The sequence below is a fragment of the Dermacentor andersoni genome, chromosome 1 (assembly GCF_023375885.2).
Source record: "Dermacentor andersoni chromosome 1, qqDerAnde1_hic_scaffold, whole genome shotgun sequence".
NCBI lineage: Eukaryota > Metazoa > Arthropoda > Arachnida > Ixodida > Ixodidae > Dermacentor > Dermacentor andersoni.
The window spans coordinates 232,865,825-232,884,569 of NC_092814.1; the positions used below are offsets into that span (position 1 = coordinate 232,865,825).

The 18,745-nt window shown below is 43.9% G+C and overlaps 1 protein-coding gene across 2 annotated transcripts in view; it reads right to left on the reverse strand.

Annotated features, from left to right (window-relative positions):
* Nmdmc (NAD-dependent methylenetetrahydrofolate dehydrogenase) overlaps positions 1-18,745 on the reverse strand; it is a 68,021-nt gene that overhangs the window by 24,307 nt on the left and 24,969 nt on the right. For both annotated transcript variants that reach the window (XM_050196726.3, XM_050196725.2), the window contains one exon: positions 8,911-9,129. In XM_050196726.3, coding sequence (XP_050052683.1) covers positions 8,911-9,129 — 219 coding nt within the window. The remainder of the gene's footprint in view (positions 1-8,910; positions 9,130-18,745) is intronic.

The window sequence follows — 18,745 nt, forward strand, 5'->3', positions numbered from 1 at the left end:
CAGCACCACCAGTAGCGGGAATTTCAGCCACGGCATGTGAAGCAGACAACATTCTGGAGAAGAAATGCTGGGTGCATGCTATGAGCACTGTCTTTGGTGATGGTTTAAAAAGTCCCCATTTCTTAAAGGGACACTAAAGGCAAATAGTAAGTCGACAAGGGCTATGAAAATACCGTTCCAAAAACCTCGCAGCACTTGTTTCATGCCAAGAAAACACTTAGTTGATGCGAAAATTGTGTCTGAAAGGTCTGCATAATTTTAGTGCAATTCAAATAGCCCACCCCTGAGAGGGGTGTGGTGATGTTGCATATGCCATCACCGCCCTTACTGCCGTCTGCGAGTAAAATGGAGGCCGACAGACAGCGCTACGGTTTTATGGGCAAAACTCAAACATGTGGCCACAGAGAAAGTCAGCCATGACAGGGCATTGGGTATGCCGCTGCAGCTACTCTTGGTCAAGTGGCATGGACCATTTGGGAATCCTGCGACATCACATCTACACGACATTCTCTGCCACTTGCAGTTTGTGAGAGTCTTGCGAGCTGGCAAAACCAGTGCAGCACTATGCGATAACCAAACTACTGAAGCATGAAAGCGTGGGCTGTGCAGAGTGGAAAAAATGAAACTTTTCGACCGCCTGCATTGTTGCCAAGGGTAACGTCAATGAGTACTTTTCTCTAAAAATCATATAATGAGGAGTGCCTTCGTCATCATCGTCATGTTCCAGGGGCACCTCTAATTTTGTCCTGCATTTACCTCAATTTCTCGATTACTAAAGCTCTGTTTGCGAAAATATTGAGGCTCTAGACATTCTCAAGGCACATTTCTGCATTTTCATAGCTGTGTTTTCATCTCACCATTTTAACACACTCGCTGAGGCCACCTTTTCTGAGGTCTCGATTTCTGCCACAGCATGCCCTATCACAAGCAACAAAATGTTTACCTTCTGTTGATATTTCACAAAGATGTCACTTGCACATTGCAGCAAAGCCAAGCACAGACACTCAGGGAGAATCACTGCCATGACCCACCTGCAACCCATCTAGCAGTGAATCTGCTGACATGAAAACATCCACAATGCTTTACATTACAAGCATCTGCGGCAGCTGAGTGGTGATAAGCTGCCATATTGATTGTGGGAGCCAGCCTGGCTATGGACATAGGAATGATGGTGACGGCTGTGGAATCCCATAAGATGGCGACTGCCCAGCCAAGTGCCAAGCATGTTCTCCTAACGACCTAGGTGATCTCCAACCTTGCTGTCATTAGAGTTACAGTATCTTCACCATCCTTTCAGTTGTACTACAGGGGCCCCACCAAACACAAACTAAGAGTTCATGCAGTAAAAAAGAATGTGAGTAAAGCTAGTTTCTTAAGGAAGCAAAAAGTTTGTTAATAGGTCAGGAGAGTAACAAGTTTGTTTGTAAGACAGAGGGTGAGAACAGTACGAACACAGGAAGGAATGGGCTATGGATAAAAAGAAAAATGTGAGGCAACACTGAACCCCATATACAGTTAGAAGAGCTATATTTCAATGTGGGTCGATGTCCATGTGATTAAGACTATCCATGCCAGGATAAGTGTGGCTTATGAATGCATGCGATTGTCGCCCAAGGTCGGGCTCTTGGGAATGAAGCAGTGGACAAGGTCTCAGTGGCAGTGGGATCGTGAATAGAGGTGCAGTGACTTTGGTGCTCCAGATAAACAAGGAAAATGATAGCCATACTGTGTGCAGCTGTTGTAAACTTGACGTATGCTATCTGGCAATGCATGCCTCTTTGTGACACCCGACAGAAAGTGGGCTGTCGTATGTTGTTGGTGGTAAGCTTGTGATAACTGGACCGGGCTTGTTCAATGAATGTAGCCACGGCACCGGTATCAGAACGTTAGTGGGTCTTGGGAAGATTGATGCAGCATTACTCTTGGGTACGTGCTACCAAGGTGCCTGGTGGCAGCATCTGACAAGGTGTTTGCAAAAGGTTCAGTGGAGGTGGCACCAGTGAAGCAACAGGAAGCTGTGGTGCTGTTAACTGTGGTATGCAAGAGGTTTCAAGCGCCATGTTTGTGTGAGTTGAGGAGGCATCTTCTTGCACAAGCATCAAGCCAGTGCCTTCGGATGTGCGAGCTGAGACAGTGGAGGTGAACTGCGATTGGGATTGGAGGGCAAAGGCAGCATGGGAATGAGGCTGATGCAGCGTGGATGCGCAGGGGATGTCATGGCAGGTAGACCAGTCTCAGCATGGTGTTGCTTTGTGATCTCACTAGCATAGCAAAGGCACTGCTAGCAGTTGTAGCATATCCAGTGTTTGCACCACGGATGCCACAGAAAGCGGGATAAGTGCATACAGTGACAGTGGTAAGCATGGATGCTGACATATGGTCGTCATTGCTGAGTGATTTATAGCAAGCTGCCCAAATGTGGACTTGACAGGGGTAGCAGTGAAGCGTAAGGTTGTTAATTTTCAGAGGTGAACGTGATGAGAAATGCGCGGTGGTCGTGTTGTCTCCACATCATGGCTCCTTTGGCGTCGTTGCATCAGTCGACTCGGCATCGGTGATGCAGTGCTCACCAGGTACTTGAGCAAATCAGAAAGTATTTGCCTCTATCTTTTATTAGCCAAAATAAGGCACACAAATATAAGTACTATTCTAGGTACATTATACTATTTTTCCACATAGCCCCCCCCACCGGTTGAGACATTTGTCTCATCGCAGCACTAAATTTGAGATGCCCTGGTCGTAAGTCAGCGACGCAGGCGGCCTCCCCGAATGGTCATTGTCATGCAAGTGTTCACGGGTTTTTGCGAACTCACAACAGCACCAGCGCACACTTCTCAAAGCGAGACACCTTTCCCCATACGTGGGTGCATTCCCCTGTGGATTTCGATGGGCGTTCGTCCCTTGCTCCATCAAAAACGAAACACATATTTTTGCTTGTACTCCGTGGACGTTTGAAGCACAACCACCATCTTCGACAACTGACAGCAGCACCATGCCGCAAAGCTACCGGCAAATAAGGGTGAGCTGTTCCAAGAAAGATCCACCACTGGGAACGGATATGCTTACTTCGCATTTACAGACATAATTTGGCTAAAAAAAACAGGGGCAAAGAGTTTCAGATTTGCCCTTGTACAAATGGTGAAGAGTACAACAAGAGTAGAGGGGCTTCTTCAAAGAGTGAGCCACTGAATGAGAGTGCACTGGTACACCGAGGAAGTGGAAGGGGGAATTCTTGAGGCCATAGTTATCTTTTCGTCTAGCAGTGGAAAGTCGAGCCGAGAAAGAAACGTTGGTAAGTATCTCTGTCTTGAAGAGCTGGTAATGCCAAAGCTGTGATGACATGCCACTGACATACGGCTGTGCCTCCACTTGTGCAAACCAAATGACAGAGCTGTGGGGACATAAAGCCACAGTTGCCGACGCCATGAGTGTATTGCTTAAGCGCTAGTTCGGTTGTCTGTGGTCACCAATTATGTGGCAACTGAGTGGCAATGAGCCACCACATTTATTGCTGGAGCCACCTTGGCCATGGACATGGGCATGATGACCATGGCTCAGGAATCCCCTAAGATGACAATCATACAGCTGGGTGCTGAGCATGTTCCTCTCGCAAGCCAGGTGAACTTGAACCTTGTCATCATGACAGTTACAATGACACTACATGTCTCTATCTGCTAAAGCTTCTTGGAAGCAAGAAGCAAAGCAAAACCACTAGCAGCAACTTTATACTTATGATTTCACCATGCATTCTATGAGAGCCTCTCTGGTCTCTTCAGTCTTTTTGCTATGCTTTGCCTCTCTACATTGCTGTTCTCCTGCTGCCTGTCCCTCAATCGGAATTCGAATAGCGAGTGCAAAACATGCAGCACGTGGAAGCTGGCTGGTTTATGAGTATATTGAGTCTTGATTTCAGTGGCAATTTGAAGTAATAATTGTGCAGTTAAACCTCAATGTAACAAAGTCGGTCAAATCGACACTTTGCTTCGTTATATAGAAATTTTGTAATGCTGAAATTCAACCTCTTATGCAAATAAGTACAGTCACCAACGGATTTTTCTTACACAGAAGGGGTCATAAAGCTTTCCTAGGTATTGGGCAAACTAAAAAAAAAAACAAATTTCAACTAGAAAGAATGTTTCATTTTGTTGACTTTTAGAGTTGGTGACCAAAGATACAGTTTTGTGTCGTGTCAACGATATCTTCACATCGGCAGTATGGAGCAAAGCTTGTGAAGCTTTTGCATGCACTCCACCACTGCGGCTGATAGTGTCGTCTGCAGTGGGACAACACTACGTATGCACTCCGCAGCATGGACACCTGTGCACAGCCACAGCCCACCTAGAGGAGCAGATGTGTGGTCACTTGTCCCCTCTGTCTATTGTGCATTCGCCCCCTCCCTTCCCTGCTCGCACGGAAAGATGGTGTGCACCAAGCCTGCATCCTTCTCTGCTCCCCCTCACACGCGTTCCCTTGTAGCCACAGCATACCGCACGTGGGGTGCAACAGGATATCATCACACTTGAACTTTATATGGTACATGACCTATCACTCTGCTTCCCTTCGGCAGCAACGCTCTGTCACGCGGTGCGCAATTTGAGAGGTGCGTCTGCAAGCAGCTGCATGTAATTCAACCACTGAATCATCTGTGTCCATGCCAGTTTCCATTTAGTGCTTTGGTATTTTTTTGCAGCGGCAGTGAAGTTTCGTTATATTGAAATCATGTATAAATACACTTTGTTATGTTGACGTTCAAAATACATGGTGTTCTATGGTCAAGATGTTATAAAAAGGTAAATCATTCATTAAATCAAGCATTACGTTACATTCAAGTTTGTTATATCAAGGTTGAACTGTATTCGCATTCAGAATGGCCATCAAAGCTTGTCATATGAAATCCGACTTTTATAGTAGGCAACCTAAATGCACAGTGAGAAATCAAAATAATTATTATGCTTCAACAATACCTGTGCCAGCCTTCTGAAAGCAGTTACATGTTTAAAAATCAATACCACAAATACTTATGCAAAAGACACAAGAAACAAAGGTGTCTGCAAAGGGCTCAGGAGAGGCGCATTTCTTGCTATGAACACCATAACCCTTACATCCGTGCCCTAGTAATGCCTACATCGATCAGACCAACTTAATCCTTTTTCATATCAGCAGTGATAGCCTGAGGTATTCCATCATAGAAGCGGAGCTGTTGGCGCTCAGCACTCTGAAGCAGTCTACTTAACAAGAAGTGATTCCAATGCCAGTTAGCTTCAGTGATCACAGGAGAATAGGTGTGTTGAGCAAGGCATGGCTGATGGCCACAAAAGACAAACAGAACATGTCCCAATGGGTGAGCATGCTTTGTGGCATAGAGGGTTATGCTTGTTCATGAGATGAATATTTCGTTGACGTTACATTCAGTGTCTCCTTTGCATACCTAGATCATGTGTACATTCAATCAGTTGTGTTGGTAGCAGCCTTACTACTATTTAATGTGAAAAACGTCATTTAACTGCAAGCCTTCTAAAACCACGGCAAGACTGCTAATCAAACTTTGTGCCCTGTGCTTCTTCTCTTGACTCCTGCTTTCTACACATGCCATAGATGAACTGGTGGTGTTTTTCACTAAAGCACTGGTGGCACCATGCGATGGCCACAGGGCATTTTATACCCTTGTCACACTGGACATTTTAATGTCATTAGATTCGAATGACATTCAGTGCAACGATTGCCTTCTACCCGTGGTGGTGCTACAGAGGAAAAATTAATGTCATTTGGTCATGATATCAATGGCGATCACTGCAAAAAAATTGGTGAGAAAAGTAGAACAAGGTATGTGTAGTGTGTCTGAAAAGTAGATCTATTTATTTTAATATAAATATGAGGTGTCGCTTCACTGAAATAATACACATATAAACCTTCTATTTCCATAACGTCTGGCCACCATAAGCCAAAACAAGGCTTAGCCAGCTTAGTAGCCCTAGTCGATAAATTGAAGACAAACAATATGACTGACATGGCAGCCCTGAATGACGACGCTCAGTTGCAGAAGGTGAAGCGGTTAGTTTACGTGTGCTTTGCATTGTGAAAAAAGCATACTAATACGAGGAAGAGGCTCAATCATGAAATAGATGCAGATGCCATTCCAGACAGCGAAAACACACATGCACACAGACACACGATTGTTTACGGTATGGCTGACTAGTAAAGCGACAGCGGCCAGATGCCACTGAGGTGGAAAGTAAAAACATCTTGTGACAGCCTGCCGTGCAGCTTTTCTCTAGTTAAAATGACAGATGCCTTGAACCAAGCAAAATTAATGACCATTTTACATTAATGCTTCTCAAAATATGAATGCTCAATGTCACATTTTGCCTTGTTTCTGGGGTAGGAAGTATACGTTCACTTCAAGTGCAAAGTCGAATGAGTTTCTCGAGCTCATTTGATTGCAGAAGTCATTCGATTCTAATGGCATTAAATATCACTATGTAGCAGCCAAATCATATCATTCTATGCTAATGCTATTCGATTCGAATGACATTAAAATGTCCAGTGTGACAGGGGTATTAGTATAGGTAGGGTACTTCATTTACGGGCTTAATATTTTTTTTTAATTTAGGGAGTAAAATATGAGTGCCATCTTTAAAGAAGAAAACTGGAGAGAAAATGGGTTTTTGCTGTCTGGCAGCTCAAAATTCAGGTCTTCATGGCGATTTTCACAAGTGATTAACACAGGCAACGGTCTTTTTTTTTTGGATGCAAACATATTTAAAGGGGCCCTAAACCACTTTTAATCGAAGTGGAGAAAAGCAGTTGAAGTGAAACTAGGCTATTTCAGAAATAGTTTGCTGCAAAAAGTACTTAAATGCATTCAGCAGAAGCGAAGTTACTGGAAAACACAGCCTCCGCTGTGCTCCCGGTCCTTCTTCAATGCCTCGCACTGCAACGGCCACGGCGCAGTGGGGCATGCCCACAATGCTCCGCCTTCTAAATGTCACCGTGGTGCGCAGTTCAAATTTCATTTTGGATGTTAACGTAGACACCACGACTTCTGCCTTTGGTGCCTATGGTATGCTAAACATAAGCCAAATGCGGCTGTCCTCAGCGAGCCGTAGTGCGCTTAGCCAGTGGATTCGTGGTGGCACCTCACAGTGGCCGCGGTATCTACGCCATGTAGCCAACCGCAGCTTGATGTTGGCTATCGGCCAAAAGCAGCCGTCTAAGGGAATGACGAAATAGTGCGTCCGATGATGAAATAATGCGTCTAGGAGAGAGTGAGGACAGGGCCTTCTGTTGAAAAGAGAGCGTTTGACAGAAAGGTGACTTCGCGATCAGCTTGCGAGCTCCACGCACTGCGTATGGTAGCAAAACTTGGCTGAGATGTTCACAGCAGCGTATGATACCCGCGGACTATTTTATTTCACCAAGACCGAGGGGTGGTTCGGGGCCCCTTTAAACAACAGAAATCACTCACAGGAGTATGCAATGGCAAAGAGAGCTACTTGTAAGTCATGTGACAAACTTATCTATACAAATCGTCATTGGCAGGAACTATTTATACCTTTAAAAGAAACCACATGCACAAAACAACTAAAAGAGACATGTTTGGTGATTGTTTCATTACCTTATTCTCTGCACTTTGTTTAACTAGGTAAAAAATTATACTAGTGAACATGAGCATGCTTCACAAGAGGTGACATGCTTTTCCTAGTCTAAGCCCTTGTTGATGTACACCCGGCCACAAAAAATGACGGACAATGAGATCTGAGAAAAACTTGAATATCTCCGCAACCTCACAACACAGCCTGGTATTTGCATTTCAGGCCTCGACTAGAAAATGCTAACAATATTGTCATATACAGTTTTACTGGCTACCGCAACAGGCTGCTCAGGAATTGAAAATTTTTTTAGATCCTGTGGCCCGTAAGCTTTTGTGGCCGACTGTACATTATCATGCAATTTGAGCATTTCTGCGCCCATTCTATAACTGTCGAGCCTTTCTTCCTTGTCTGTTATTGTCCTGTTCTACTGCATTGCATCATATGCTCTTGCAACAGCATCAATGGAATGCCAACTAGCACAAAATTGTGCCACCCTTCTTTGAACATAACATAGTTCAGCAGATGTCCTCTCAATGTCACAGCTACCATTTTCAACGCAGAGTAACACCAGCATTCTGTTTGCTTCCTATTGCCTTGACGCCATTTACATGTATGCGACCTGCGGGAAGCACAATGTGATGTGCCATTGTCATGTTCATGTAAACAGGGCTAATAACAGGGCAGCAAGCTTCCGTTCGCTCAAAATGGGTAGGCACTGAATATGTAGTATATTCAGAGGTTTGCTTAACGGTTAAGGAAAAAGAAAGCATATATCATATACATACATGATCAATATTAATATCATACATGTTGGCCACTTGCTCGCACAAGGTGGGCAGTGTTCAATGGTCTTTAACACCTGCATTTATTCTTACCCTTAATGAAAGGGCAAACTTCAGGGAGAAATTCAATCTGACCCAATTTTGAAAAAAAAAAAAAAACTTGTTCGGCATGCAAACATAGGGAATTATTGGGTTTTACCCAAAAATCAAGGGCCCTATTTATAGGTGCTTAACCTCTTTCAAGACGGTGCAGTGTGCTTATCTATCTTCTTCTAGGAAAGTAGAGTAACATCCTGACAGGGTGAGTGGCATCGTGGCTTTAAAACCAGCTTTTGGGCAGCTAAAGTGCAATCACAATCAATGGCACCCAGTGCCATGGATATACGCCAGATATGCATGCTAAACAAGACTTCAGTTGACAGTACAACTTGATGGCTGCTCAAGCAGCATGTCAGGTGGCAGCATGAGAAGGGGAAGAAAGTGCCAATTGTTTGCAATGGAAAAGCAGTCTTAAAAATCATTAAATATGTTATTACCAGGGAAGTCAACATCTCCAACAAGCTTTGTCTTGCCTGAGGCTTCGTCCCACACCCTTGTGATGCCTACATCAATCACACAGGCTCCATCTTTGATCATATCAGCAGTGATAAGCCCTGGCACACCAGTGGCTGTGATCACAATGTCAGCCATCTTGGCCAATGCTTTCAGGTCGGATGGACGAGAACGGCTATGGCAGCTGGACACTGTTGCATTGCCTGAATGAGATGAATGAGAATCAGTCTCCCAAAAAACATTCAGCTCTATCATTTTTCAGTCGTGAAGAAAGAAGGCACATGAAGGTAATGACAGTGTAACAGTATTCAGAACAATCAGAAAGTTGAAAAAGGAAATAAAATGTGCATGTATCGCATTTGCTCATCTGCTCTTCTGCGACTGAAATATGCAACTAGATTTCCACTTTTTTTTTTTTTGGTTTCACCTTCCTGTTGTGCATGCGTCAATATCAGAGGGTTTAAATTCAATATCAGAACACACAGATTATTGCGAAATGCGAAAGCACCCATGTACTTAGATTTAGGTGCATGTTAAAGAATCCCAGGTGGTCCAGGTTTCCGGAGTCCCCCACTACGACGTGCCTCATAATCAAATCGTGGTTTTGGCATGTAAAACCCTATAATTTATTATTATTATTATTATTATTATTATTATTATTATTATTATTATTATTATTATTATTATTATACAGGTCACTTCATTGTAAAGGTGGCGCAGCCAACAGCTCACACAAGAAAAGGGGAAGAGTTATTTCTTCATTATACAAGTCATTCCGTTGTAAAGACATTCGTTGTAGAGGTGCTCGAATGCAGTTGGCATTGACATGAGAGAAGCCTGCGTACGGTTTGAACATCACGCCGCTGTGCCTGCGGCATCAGGGGTTCGATTTAAGCATCTGTTTGAAACGTTGGTAGCGTATTGCAAAGGGAGAGCCTCACATATGGATTGCGCAGAGAACATGGTGTTCACAAATGTAGCAAGGAACCTGACCTTTAGATGAGCAAAGCTGGTGGTAGCGACACACCCCAGCAATACATAGATAGTACAGTCATAACTACAGGCCCAGCCTTCCCTGGACAACTTGAGCTGTGTGCAGTCTTCTCCACAATATACAATGCGGTATCGGGAAGATGGCATGAAAGTGCCACATGGTGCATAAGCAGAAGCGAAACCAGAACTGATACACCATGACGGAACAACAAGATTTGTGAACTGGCTGTAGAAGGCCTGCGTGAGCTGACAACAGGAACATCCTTTTAAGTGACTTGCGGGAATGCCAAGTGTTGTACAGTACTTGGAGACAAAGATTCAAAGCCGTACGTTCCCCAGTGACCATGACTTCAGGATGTGTGAATGGACTGGGTACCAGAACTTGTGTGCAGTGCCAGTAACAAGGCCATAGGCATGCTAACGATTGAGTATTAGGCAACAGAGTGCTCTGTCTCAAACATTACTGTCCAGCTCACACCGAATAGCACATATCTGGCTGCACACTTCAGTGCGGCCAAGCAGCACAAAAGTGCTCTTGCAACGCAAACCTCAACCAAAGGCCACCTGCTACTGTCAAACCTACTACACAATGCCCATGTCCTAAATGATAATGCACACACTGGCTACACCCTGACAGAAGACATGTTCGCCAAAGGTGTGGCTACAAGAAGTGCACATACCATAATGCTTTGGATAGCTATGGGAGCGAGGAACCAGACAACACTAGAATGGAAGTTGACAGCGAAGCCAACGACTTACAGGAGTCCCTTAAAACTGTGGTCACTACTCGACATGCCACACAGGCACTTGACTGACATTTAAATACATTCGGGAGTGTTCCAACTACTACAACTACATGAGGCACAAATACCTCGTGCCACATGTTAATACCTCCAAGGAATGTAAAACACTCAACAACGATGACTGAGCCCATGCCGCACTGCTGTTCCTCTGACACTTTGCACACAAGGTGGGAATTGACGGTCGCCAATAATCTTTTCCACTTTCCCTCTTCCATACTATTTACATCACTCCCCTATATAGGCTTTTGGGCCACTTTTTCCCGTATGAAAGTTTATCACTAAAACTGTCTCCCAGAATTTAAATCCGTGTGCAGTGACTATGAAAGCCAGTTTTTTCTCTTATGATGAGGTTATTTTCATGTGCCAAGCGGTGAAAAGGGGAATTTTTTTGGATTGTAAGGTATTCGAACTAGTGACAAAATGAACTCGGGTTAAAACCATTACACATTCGCTGTGAAAATTTTATATTCATATAGTCATCTTATCGTTAAAAGATTTACAGCATCCTGTTAGTTATACCCATAAATATATAACATATACTGATGGGGTTATATGTCTCAAAGCCATGGATGGGCTATGAGGCACTGGAATAATTTTGGTCACTAAATGTGCTTTAACAAGCAGTCTAATCCACAGGAGTGATAAAAAAAATTGGGAGACTTCAGCGATTCCTCCAGCTCTGAACTTATTTACTGCGACACCACGAGGTTCTCACAGTGGACACTGCCATCTACTTAAGAACAATTTCCTTGCGATGTGCACAATGCTGTCCTTGTCTGTTACAGTAAATGCCTGTTGTGGCCTCCAAAATACATGCACAGACACCACCATTCTCAGAGTCTGTGTGATACACAATACTCAAAACAAATTACCATGCACCAAAACTGCATACTTGAGCAGTGGTTAGTGGGTCAGGCTCCCAAATGTGCATTGCCCCATGGACATGAATCTGAAGTTTAGTGGTAGTGGACTAAGTTTTGTTTTTGTTAGCCTGACGACGAGGATGATGGCCATCATCATGATGGCATCAGCATAGCAAACCGCTTCAAGCTTTTAACTTCTGTCGCAGTAAAAGTTCTCTGATCAGCCAAGAAAGCAACGACATGGAGCCAGGAAACTTTTTTTTTATTCATATCCACGATGAAAAAAAAAAAAAAAAAAAATTTAGCACTAGTTACTGAGACACTGCCCTGCTACAGCAATCCTGTAGAGAATCAGACTGCCACTATAAGAATGACTGATATTTGCTTTTGTTATTGTAGTGGTATAATCATCACTCATTCATGTCAATAAATCACTGCACAGAGATATGAAGAGGCTGCAAATTTTTCCAAAATAAATTTTTATTAGCCCACTCCATGCTGCATTTTATCAGTGTCCAAAGATTTGTACATACAGTTGAGTGAAAATATCTGCATCCCGAACAGCTCAAAGATTTCATACACTTGGCATCTCAGCAAACAATATAGTTGAGATTTAACAGGCTGCCGATATTATGACATTAGTGTGATTAACACTTCTGTGGCCTGATGCTGATGAATTTTCAAGTGTGCCACATATCTGGTGCCAGATCCTCCAAAACTTTAAAAACCACTTTTTAACCCTAAACACTGACAATGAAAAGCCCCCTTAATGGTTCCAGAAGAAATTCACAACCCAGGTTTCTGACAGACAAATGGTAAATTTTTTTGCTGACACATTTATGGAATTTCTCAGGGGAAAAAATCACAAAAAGTCCTCATCAGAATTTTAGAAAGAGCCACATCATGATAAAAAAGGATGCTTCTCAATATATTAATGAAATAGTGCCATAAAGCATTATTGCAAAAAACAACAAATCAAAACAATAAACTCTGGCATATTTGAAAAGAAGACAAAGTTATTACTATTGTCTTAGTAATTAGGATTGTCACCTCAACTAATGTGAACATGAACAAGTTGCGTGAACACATGCAATTATTTACACATTTTTTGTTGTTTTCATTATACTTTTCAGCATCCTCATTTTTAATTTGCCCTTCTATGTCCTTTCTTTACAACCTCTTTTATTCCAACTATCCCCCTTCTTAACCTTGTTACCCTATACCTTTTTCATGGCTGCAAAACAGTTCAGGTGTCCATAGAAAAGCAATACTACTACAATGACAATTGCCTTTCCCATTCCTTTTCTACAAGAGAAGAAGACAAAAGCAATAAACTGCTGCTGCTGCTGCTGCTGCTACTACTACTACTACTACTACTACTACTACTACTACTACTACTAAGTACTACTACTGCTACTGTTTAAAAACTAACACAAAATAATATCAATTAATGTCTCACCCAACAATAAAGTACACACAAAGTATACAAAAACTACAAAGCCAGAATATGTTTTTCCCTTTAAAGGTGAATGTAGTCCACAAATCCAAACATCCATTTGCAACATAAAACGCTAGAACTAAATATTGTTCCTTTTATGCTTTCATTTTCACTATGCAGCGATAATACCAGCAAAAATATTGGCTAATTATTGTTCTTGTTTTCTTACGATGGGTCTTCGCGCCTTTTTGAGGGAGGGCCTGCTATGCCTCTCATAAGGCAGCAAGCTGAAAGCAAAACAAATGCCATAGAATCTTGCAGGTATAATATCAATCCAAATGAAGGGCATCTTAGAGTGCAGCTCATAGGCGCCCATTCCTGGGGCGAGCTTCGGCATTGTCCTAAGGCATAACCAAGCGAACAAGCACAGCAAAAGATGAGAGTGAACGCGAAGCGCAGGGGGGTATGAAAAAATCGGAGAGAGCAGAGAAGCGCGAAGAGGAAGGCAAAGAGGAGGGTGCAGCGGAACCATCAGGTGGAAAGCAGAGGAGGGTACGGCAAAAGCGTGAGAAGAAAAGCATAGTGCCGTGCAAGACACTTGCGACGACCGCTACGAGATGATGCCAGAGGAGGGTGCTGTTGTCTGTTCACCGATGGCATGCGGCAAGCGGGTCACACGTTACCATATAAGGAAACAACGTGCTGCATGTGCGGAGGTCTGTCTGAGGTGGTTGCTGTGAATCGTGCTCACGTGTCATCCACGAGCTGCCTGTCATGACCTCCCCATTAGTGAGGCAGTCACGTCACACTTCACTCCGTTTGCAATGTGCAACACAAGACAGATTGTCCACTCCAGCCAATATATCATGAAATGAAAACAGGTATAACAGTTGCGCTCAAATTTCGCATTAAGGAGTGTTGTAATCATCAGTGAATTTTTTGGGCTGTGAAGTAGAAATTTGTTCAGATATAACACGAATGAAAAACACTACAGATACTTTTTGTGTAATATTTTTAAAAAATGTACTACTAAAAACTTTGGCACTTGAATGTAATATGATGGTCGAATTTGATGTGCTAAAATCCAGGATGACACCTAGGATTATATGAAGGTTTCACAGTATACATATAGCACATATATAGTGTGTCAGTGTGTCATCTTTTCATTCTGGTGTGCTGAATTTCCCAATGCCTAAGGTTTACACATGCGTAGTCTAGCACATGTAATCGAGAGTTTGATGGAAGCCTATCTGGTCTGGATGAGACATGACAAAAAAAGACGTACACTGACCAAGTAAAACTTATTAAAAGACAAGACGCTTCGGCTTCTATATGGAAGCCTTGTTCACAACGGGGCAAAAAAGGTTGAAGTGCCTGTTTAAATAGGTTATAGCATGTGGTGCAAGCACCGTGCTTAAGACGGGGGGAGGGTTCCTTTGTTTTGAATGAGTGTGTGTTCTGTTGATGGTATCTCAAGAGACCCCAGGTACAGACGTGACTTCCAATTTCTTTCCTGACCGATTAGACTAGACTTCATCCATTTAATATTGTGCTTAGTCGTGGCTGCGCATACGGCCAAAGCATTTGAAGCCACTTTTCTCTTATCCACATCGTTTTGATGTTGGCACAGCCACTGTTTAAAGTTCCCCGTCTCCCCTACGTAGACGCAATCGCAATCCGCACAGGGGATCTTGTAAACGCCAGGAAAGGCTTCCTTCAGCAGCTTGACTTTCCCACTAACGAGTGCATGCCTCAGTTTGCGCACAGGAACGTGAGCCACCTCAACGTCATATTTACGCAACGTGCGTGATAATGTCTCACTTATCCCGGGCATGTAAAATGGAGGTGCATTTCTTCGGACGGGCACAGCCAGCTTGGAAAGGATTGAACAAATGGTGCTCCTTAGCATTCATGAACGCAGGGGAGTAACCGCTCATCGAAAGATGTTTCCGGATTGTCTGCATGTCGGAATGTAGGTCTTCAGGTTTCGTACAAATGTGGCTCGCATGGCCCAACCGGGAGGCAACGACTGACCTCTTGTGAACACCAGCGTGCACAGAAAAGCAATTCAGGTACCGGCCAGTGTGTGCACTCTTTCTGAAAGCGTTGAAAGAAAGCGCACCATTGCTTCTTTTCACTCATACATCCGAAAAAGGCAGTTCCCGGTCGCGGGTTTCTATTTACGCCCAAGCCCAGCGCTCGACTGCTGCGCCACCATGCACCACTCGCGTGTACCACGTTTCTAGGTACTTTTTCCCCAAAGCTCCACGGCGAGCGCCCTAGATCCTTGTAGGTACTTGGTGGGACTAGGGAGATGTTATGCCTGGGCGCACAATCTGCTCACCCAGCTGTCGCTAAGAGAAAATAGGTTTTTCAAAACAAGCCGCCTAAGCTGCTTCGAAATAAGAGTTGCGTGCGGAAGCTGACGCAACACAGGACGAAATTTTTCAGTTTGGATAAGGGGATAAAGGGATGTGATAAGAAGTTGGTCGTGGTGTGCGAGGCGCCTCGATTTACAAACGCTAGGATAATCGTGGGGCATGGAGAGTTTCTCGCACCACGAGTCACATCATCGCTGCGCTCAAGCTTCCTTTCCTTATTGACATCACTATCTCTCTTCCAGCAGAAACAATAGCAATGCGCTGGCGCCATACACGACGCATATTAAACGTCCAGGTACAAAAAAAATTCTCGCAGAAACTCCTCTGGGAGTTAGACTATGCGTAAGCAGTGTAAGCATTGTGCCACTAGCTCATCTCCGCGCAGCATGGTGTCATCACCAATGTTATGTAACTTGATTAGGCCATTACTAACGACAGCTCAGTGGCGACACGAACTGGTGCCAACGGCGGTGCAAGGAGCATTGATGACGCAAGCAAAGTGCTGCAGGTGGAGGCCCGAGGTGCGCCGATGACCGTTCCGATCATTTTGTAAGTCGTTATCGCTCTTCAGTGCCTTATTCATCCGCGCGAAACCATTGGAGACTTTTAGTGTCCGGTATTCCGGCAAACGGGGGTGGTTTGGGCGGATTGCCGGATGGGCGGGAGCAACGTGAGCGGCCGGCGCGGTGCAGCTGCCTTGGGGTGGCGTAGAGCTCAACCAGACAAACACAGAGCTAAAATTGCAGTAAGCTACTATATTCTGCTTCGCTGCTGGTGCAAATTTTTGGCAGTGGCATAATTGTCTACACGATTACGCCGCTGTCCAAAATTTACACCAGCAGCTAAGCAGAATATAGCAATTGGCTCCGTGTTTGTGTGGTTGAGCTTTGCGCCAACAGCTGGCGCCACCAATCTGGCCACTGACGTTTACGCCCCCGTTCACCTGGCAAACCGCCCGTGCTTGCCGGAATACTGGACGCCCTAAAATTCTCTATTATTGAGCCATGAACGTAGTCAGGCGGCGGCTTCTTATGTCAATGCCGCGTGGGACGCAGCCTGAAAGCAATCTGCGATGCCCACAAAACAGTGCCAACAGCTCATAGCTTCGCGCGCTGTGTTCTTGCCGCTTACATAGTCTTGAAGAAACGCGGGTCCACTTAACTTCAAAGCAATGTGCGAAAGTTGCAAAATAAGGCGTTAACTGAGAGCAACGCCAGCTCTGTGTTTTTGCCGCTTCCTTGCCGTTGAAGTGGAAGGCAGCGCAAAGGCAAATTCGTTCGCTACTGCGGGCGCTATCTCCAAAGCGGTCGTCTTATTACGGGACGGACGAAGGGACGGTTTTCTCTTTGGGTAAGCATACAATTGCTTAAGCATTCAGAATTAAAATTTACCTACACCGCCTAAACTTTGCGAATGCAAGCTGGCCCGAACACACCGCGCGCCCTGGCACAGCCAGGGACGCAAAGCCAAATACATCTAGGGCGCATGCCATGGCGCTTCGGCGAAAAAGTACCTAGTAATGTAGTACGTGCGGGTGGCGCATGGCGGCGCAGCGATCGAGCGCTGGGCTTGGGAGGAAATAGAAACACGCTTCCCGGTCTGTGACCATCTCAACCATGAACTGAATGGAATCCACTTGATTGTTTAGATGCGTGGTGAAAGCTTCCAAAGTGCAGCGCTTGATTATGCAAATACAATCACTGACGTAGCGTAGAAAAATTCTTGGTGATGGGCTGAAAGAAGCAAGCCCGCGACTTTCTAGCCATTCCATTGTCAGATTCGCAGCGGTAACCAAGACAGAGGCACCCATTGGTGTGCCGTGGACTTGCTTGTAGATGGCTTTATCGAAACATAAGTAGGTGTTGCCCAGGCAAAAACTGAGGAGACTCTTCAAGCCAGGGACATCAAATGGCGACCGTTCCGGTAAAGCCATATCGGCAGAGAGTGCAGCAGAACACGCTTCCTTGGCCATGTCAGTGGGAATGGAAGTAAACAGAGACGCAACGTCAAACGAAACCATCACCTTGTCGTCGTCGAGGACGAGGTGACGTCATCTAGCACATACAAGGAAATAATGTGAAGAGTGTATGTAAGGAAGTTTATATGAAGACCTGTGCTCCTATGGCTTTCATTACAAACTCTGTGTGCATACAGGGTGTGTGTCAAGACCAGTGTCCTGTCAGCCCCAGTGCTACAGGAAGGGGTTAGCAGGCTTATTTCATGTGGAACATGCAGAATATGCAAGCATGACTGTGATATAGACATGCAGCTGAAAAATAAATTTAGGTTCTCATACGTACCAGATACATGGAACGCCAGCAAGACTAGTGAGACTAGCGATATCAAAATAAGCTGAGCTGAAGAACTGAAGTCAGTACAATTTAACACATTCTTGCAGTTCTTTAAAAAGATAGGCTGCAATGATGCCAAATTATAGCAACTAAACTGTGCTTAAGTGGAGAAATATACTTTTCACCTATTAGCATGGATTAAAATACTTCTATAAAACTCATATCACGCAGGTGCATAATGTTGGGGGCACATGGCATCGAACTGTGAATTCTCTGTTATATTTAAATATTTTTAGACAGTGTGTAGATTGTGAAGTTCCTGTCGAAGTCAGATTCAGACCAGGCATTGTATATGGTAAGAGTATATTTCATCATCATTTATTTTCACCCTTGGTCATTGGCTAGGCCACTCCCACGTTTACGTTATCACTAGGATTGGCCAGTCAGTACAGAGAATGGTAAAAAATAAATAATAATAAAACGCTAAATGAAATGTTACAAATTTTGGCCCCATATTAAGCCAAGCATTTTGGTCTATTGCAAAATACTGCACTGTATGCTATTGTATAACATAAAGTGGTATTGCATTGCATGCTACTGCATAATATTGAGCTGTACACCTAGTTCAATACTATGCAGCTAGAAAAAGGAAGTCAGAGGCAATGAAGTTTGTGTATTTTTAACATGCCTCTGTAAACAAACGTAATCATTTTTTTAATGCCACGCCTTTAAGAATGTCAATGAGAATGCCCCATTACTAACAGCTTGAATATTACAAGTAATTTAATAATAGCACTCTTAATTATTGCAACTATATTCTATACTGAGTAGTTATCTATGTTTATTAGAGGTGTGCAAGTAATCAGAATTACGAATACGAATTTAACAGTCTATACTATTCAATCTATATTTAATTTGGTAACTTCAAATTTGAAGTTGTAGAATATTTGCATCTGTCCAAATATAAGGGTTAATTAACAACACTTATTAGAGTCCACAGCAAGAAAGTCAGATGCATGTGGTGACTGTCCTGAATGATTTTGTTGCAGG